Here is a 5722-nt window from a genome sequence, read left to right as displayed (position 1 = left end):
TCAGCAACACTGTATTTATCACTTCAAGCCTATGTATTCCAAGCCCCCCCTCCTTATGTAGAGTGCACACTCTCTTCAATGAAATAATTTTAAACTTTATTTTATCTCCATCACCAGACTATAGAAAATTTCTAATGATCTTCTCACAAGTTTTTATAACAGAAGAAGGCCATTTATATACAGCCATTGAATATATATGAATGTTACACAAAACTGACTTGACAAGAATCACTCTATCTTGAAATTAGAGAAGCTTACCTTTCCAGGCTGCTAGCTTTCTTTGAAGTTGTTCCAGCATAGGCCATACCATTGATGAAGTTACTCTCCCTGGAGCTAAAATAACTCCCAAATATTTATCTGGAAAATGAGATAAATCCATATTAACCACTTCACTTATTTGTTGTTTTCTTGCATTTGAAACACCATCCACAAAACATTTGCTTTTGCTTTTGTTGATTACTTGCCCTGAACTGATTTGGTAATCATCCAATAATGATAATAAGTTTTTTAAGCTCTTTTTTGCTCCATTGCAAAACATAAATACATCATCTGCAAAAAACAGATGAGTAGGATGAACACCATTTCTAATAACCATAGGAAGTATTTTACCCATTTCAACTAACTTTGAAATATTTATACTTAACACATCCTCCATCAACACAAATAGAATGTGAGATAATAGATCTCCTTTCCTCAAACCTCTCCCAACTGAGAAGAATCCACTTGGACCACCATTCACCAGAACTGATATCTTTGCAGATTGAAATAGTGCTATTAACCAATCACACCATGAGGAAGAAAAACCATATTTCCTTAACACTTTCATAAGAAATTCCCAACTGACAGAGTCATATGCTTGAGAAATATCCAATTTAAGCCCAACATTCCCTCCTCTTCTTTTAATTTTCATTTCATTCACCAATTCAGATGCAAGCATTACTTGTTCTTGAATACTTCTCCCCTTTATATATGCAAATTGTTGTGGAGATATCAGCTTCACCATCAAACTACTCATCCTTGTAGTAATAATTTTTGTGAAAATTTTGAATAACACATAACTCAAACCTATGGGCCTAAACTGATTTGCACTCCTTGCACCTTGTGTTTTTGGCAGTAACACCAAGAAACTATAATTCATACCTTTAGGAATAAATCTCCTTCTCCAACAAAATTGAATTGCTGCCAACAAGTCCTGCTGAATAATTTCCCAACAGCTTCTATAAAAAAATCCTGAGAAACCATCTGGACCTGGAGAACTTTCAGGATCCATATCAAAGACTGTTTTTTTAATTTCCTCTATACTAAAAATTTCATCCAAGTATTTTTGGTCTTCTTCATCAATCAACTGAGGTACTGCTTCTAATAACTCCTCCTTAACAGTTACACTTTGCTCCTCAAACTTTTTTTGAAAATGATTTACAAGACATTCTGCAATTTGCTTTTGATCTGATATCACGTTACCATCAGAGTCCTCCAATTCACTTATAAATTAATAGAATACCTAATTTGTAAGTTGGTATGGAAAAAACTTGTGTTTGCTGCTCCCTCTTTGATCCACTTAACTCTGGCTTTTTGTCTCATTAGAGTATTCAGTTGAATTTCTATGTTTGCATGATCATTTTGAGCTGCAACCAATACATCAAATACCTCTGAGTCAAATGGATTAGAATCTGATGCTTGCATTTCTTCATTACCTTATTTTCAGCTTCTTTAAGTTTAACATGTACATTTCCAAATACCCTCCAATTCCAATCATTTAGTATCCTTTTTAACTCTTTCAGTTTCTTCATAAATATGAATGCAGGATCACCATTAACCTCAGCAGACCAACTTTCCTTAACCACATTTAGAAAATCAGGATGACTTATCCACATTTTTTGAAACTTCCTAGATACATTTTGTGGCTTAGGAATATTTGCACAGCCTCCCAACAAAGGAGAATGATCTGATACAATTTTAAGTCCAACTTTATACCCCCAGTCTTCATATTTCTGCATCCATTTTTGATTAAACACCACCATGTCTAAGGTACATAAAATTCTTTTGCTCCCCTGTTGACAGTTTGACCAAGAAAACTGTAATCATGTTCTTGGAGCTTGAAGTAACTCACATTTGTTTAAACATTCACTGAAGTCCAACATGGAAGTTCTGTTAGGATTTCTCCCCCCAACCTTTTCATCTGAAGTTAAGATTGCATTAAAGTTACCTAGAATTATCCAAGGCTTATTCATATCACTTATCATTTCCATCTCTGACCAAAGAAATCTTATTTGAACTAATTTCACATGAGCATGTACACCAGAAACCAAAACATCACCAACACTGACAGTGACCATCTGACTTGACATTGATATAACTGTTGGCTGTGTTATACTTGCATTCCAAAAGAGCCAAATATTGCCTTTATTGTCTGAAGTAGAATTATGAATAACCATTTTCTGCATTCTTGGAATATTTAGTTTGCTACAAAAAGAAGTACTACAATAAACTTTTGGTTTTGCTATCCATAAAAAATAAGGGTTAAATTGATTTACCAGGGACCATAATTTGTCTTGAGACCTTCTTCTTCTAAGGACCCTGATGTTCCAATAAGCTATCTTCATTGTTTGTTTTGGGGGTTCTTAGTACCCCCTTTGTTTTGAGTTTTCCTGAAATTGTATTTGTTGTTAACTGGAGCAGCTTTAACCCCTTTTGTTTTACTTGGTGAAGAAGAAGAATTCCCTGTCATCATCTCTTTTTCAACCATATTTTCCCAAGATGTAACTTGAACAACTTCATTAGTTACTTTACCATTAGAACCATTAACAAATGTAACAGTGCTATTTTGCAAACTATTTTCCTCATCTAACTTTAGTACTTTTTGAACATCAAGCATACTTGATTGATCCTCTATATTATCCCCCATGTTTTTATTTTGACTCTTATCCTTTTTATAAGCTTTACCTGAAACAACATCAACAAATTTAACTACACTCTCCACTTCAAGACTGGGAGATTGTTTTGGAGATTCCTTTTCTGCAATAATTTCCTCATCCACACTTATGTCATCTTCTTGTTCGATTTCATCTTGATTAAGAATATTGAATCTTCCACTGTTAATAATAGATGGCATGGAATTACTACTAGTATTGATAGGTGTGACAATATTAGAAATAATGACATCTTCTTCAAGCACTTGAGTATTTATAACACTAGGTGTGCTACTATGTCTTCTTTCTGTATTAGAACCACTCTTTTCAACCTCAGACCTGTCACAAATATCAAAAGGAGTTTGAGGTTTACCTTCCTTAGAAGTATTTTGTTGATCATTAGTTATTGCAGAAGACATATTATTCTGAGTATTACTTGCTTGCTGATTTTTGTTCTGATCAACTCTACATTCAGCAGTGCTATGACCTACAATCTTGCAAGTGTGACAAAACTTAGGACATACAGGAATTGATATATTTTGAAGAAAACCCCCATATTTTGTACCAATCCAGACCTTATTTGTAACAGTTTTTGCAAAATCAATTTCGACTAAAACATTAGCATAATACCCAACTTCACATCTTGCAGTAGCTTCATCTAATTTGATTGGTGTACCAAATTACTTGCAAATCTTAAACAATATCTTCTCACTCCAAAACTCAAGTCCTAAACCAGGTAATCTAACCCATACCATAGCTTTTGAAGTTCTTTGACTTTCAGCACGAAAATTAGAGATCCACTTTCGTACTTGTAATACTTGATTCAGCACCTCCCATTTTCCTTCCTTAATGTATTGAAGATCAATGTCATTAGCTAACTTTATTGTGAAAAAACCTCTTCCTAATGGTATTATCTTGCAATCGCCTGTTAATTTCCATTGTCGATGAAGAAGAATAACAACATCAACAAATTTAATTTGCTGTAAATTTAATCTACCAATTAACGAAAACCTCCAAGGATCTAAACTTTCTTCAAATAAATCATCAAGTAATTCAATCGAAGGAATTACCTGAGAGTTTTTGTCTTTGTTAAAACCTAGCATATCTATTTAAAACCTTCAAATAAAGTGGATTTAGGACAAGAATCCATAAAACCACATGATTTTTTTTTTGATAAGTCAAAAAATTGAATTAATAGATAACAAAATTTACAAAGTGTAATTTACAAGAAAAGAGGTCACAACAACCCCAAAAACTTGTAAACTACTTGAAACGATAATAAGAAACATTTGGATATTCAACTGAATTTAAAAAAGGTGGTCTTCCATCATAATGTACTCCCACTTCATTAGCAAGTAGACAGCCACGCTTAGCCATTTTATCCGCTGCAAAATTCGCCTCCCTAAAAGTGTGAATGAACCTTATAGACGTACCATGCCTACAAATTGCCATCCATCTGCTCCTTGAAAATCAAGGGATAGAAGAATTTTTGAAAGCTTCTACCACACCAAAAGAATATGATCGTACACAAATACGCTCAAACCCCCATTGCATAGCCCACTCCAACCCAACAATAATTCCATAAAGTTCAGCCAAATAATTTGAGGTAACTCAAAGGCCGATACTCATAGCACCAAGAACTGCACAATTAGCGTCTCTAGCCACCACTCCCGCTCCTGCAATGCCCGGATTACCTCGCGCCATGCCATCACAACAGATCTGGAGTTCATTATCATCTGGAGGCTGCCAAAAAACTTCCACCGGTTGCTGATGTTTGACACTCCTATAGACCACTCGAAAGTAATCAAGCAGCAAAACATCTTCAGCACAATTTCGCATGTATCCCCTTAGCCGAACTGAATAATCTTGAATCATCTTTACCACCCTTTTGAAAAACAAACTCCAGCTAGGTTGTTGACGTTGAAAAACTGCTCTATTACGTGCTGCCCATAGCTCAGACCTGATGACAAGATTGGCAAGCCTCCACAGGTTACGAATCATGGTACTCCTCTTTCCTTGAGATGCTTTACAAGACACCACAAGATTAGCATTAGGCGTTAAATTAAAAAGATCAGTTATCCAGTTCCAAGCACGGCCAACAAAGCTGCAATGGAAAAAGATATGGTCTAGAGATTCTTTCGCAACTCCACACAAGCTACAACTACTTGCAAGCTGAATTTTGAATCTGGATTGGATTATGTCATACTTTGCACAAGCATTACGCATGAATTTCCAGTTTTGGGCAGCCAGTGTAGGGTGAACTTCCTTCCTCCGTAAAATAGCAGCGCCATCGAACTTGGGATGTTTCTGACGGATTAATTCTTTCGCAGAACTAACAGTGAAAGCACCTTTGAAATCCGGCATCCAGATGCGTACATCTTCACCACCCATGGAAGTTCACCCTACACTGGCTGGACCTGCAGCTGCCATCCATAAAACCACCTGACTTAATGACTAATCATCACTAGATTTAGTATAATCAAGAAATTTTTTTAAGTAGAATTCACCTAAATTAATGATTTGAGCACTGAAAACGAAGATTGACGAAAAAAAAATTCACCGGGTCAGCCGCCCGATTCGCAGAGCAAAAATCGCCCTATTTCAAACAAGGAACCAAATTACTTATGTTGAGCATAATCGACTGAGTTATTTTTAGCTTAGTTATTGCTCCGTGAGGTACTTTATGTCGAGCATATTCAACTAAATTAATCATTCTCGTTTGGTTATTTAGTTTTTGCTCCGTAAGTTTTCTTATGTCGAGCATGACCAATTAAATTGATTACATTTTTTGGTTAATTTGGTTGTGTATTCCG

At 35.4% G+C, this 5722-nt stretch overlaps 2 protein-coding genes across 2 annotated transcripts; both read right to left on the bottom strand.

Moving 5' to 3' along the window:
- Positions 1-244: 244 nt before the first annotated feature.
- On the bottom strand, positions 245-2021 carry LOC113327547. Its single transcript, XM_026574727.1, has 2 exons — positions 1695-2021; positions 245-1471 (listed from the first exon to the last, which is right to left on the bottom strand). Exons 1-2 carry the CDS (start codon positions 2019-2021, stop codon positions 245-247), a joined length of 1554 nt encoding a protein of 517 aa, XP_026430512.1.
- Positions 2022-4520: 2499 nt separating this feature from the next.
- On the bottom strand, positions 4521-5300 carry LOC113327546. The gene has a single exon (XM_026574726.1). It carries the CDS (start codon positions 5298-5300, stop codon positions 4521-4523), a length of 780 nt encoding a protein of 259 aa, XP_026430511.1.
- Between the last annotated feature and the right edge of the window lie 422 nt (positions 5301-5722).

This window comes from Papaver somniferum, unplaced genomic scaffold (genome assembly GCF_003573695.1).
Source record: "Papaver somniferum cultivar HN1 unplaced genomic scaffold, ASM357369v1 unplaced-scaffold_103, whole genome shotgun sequence".
Classification (NCBI taxonomy): Eukaryota; Viridiplantae; Streptophyta; class Magnoliopsida; order Ranunculales; family Papaveraceae; genus Papaver; species Papaver somniferum.
This window is presented reverse-complemented; position numbering and strand designations above follow the sequence as displayed.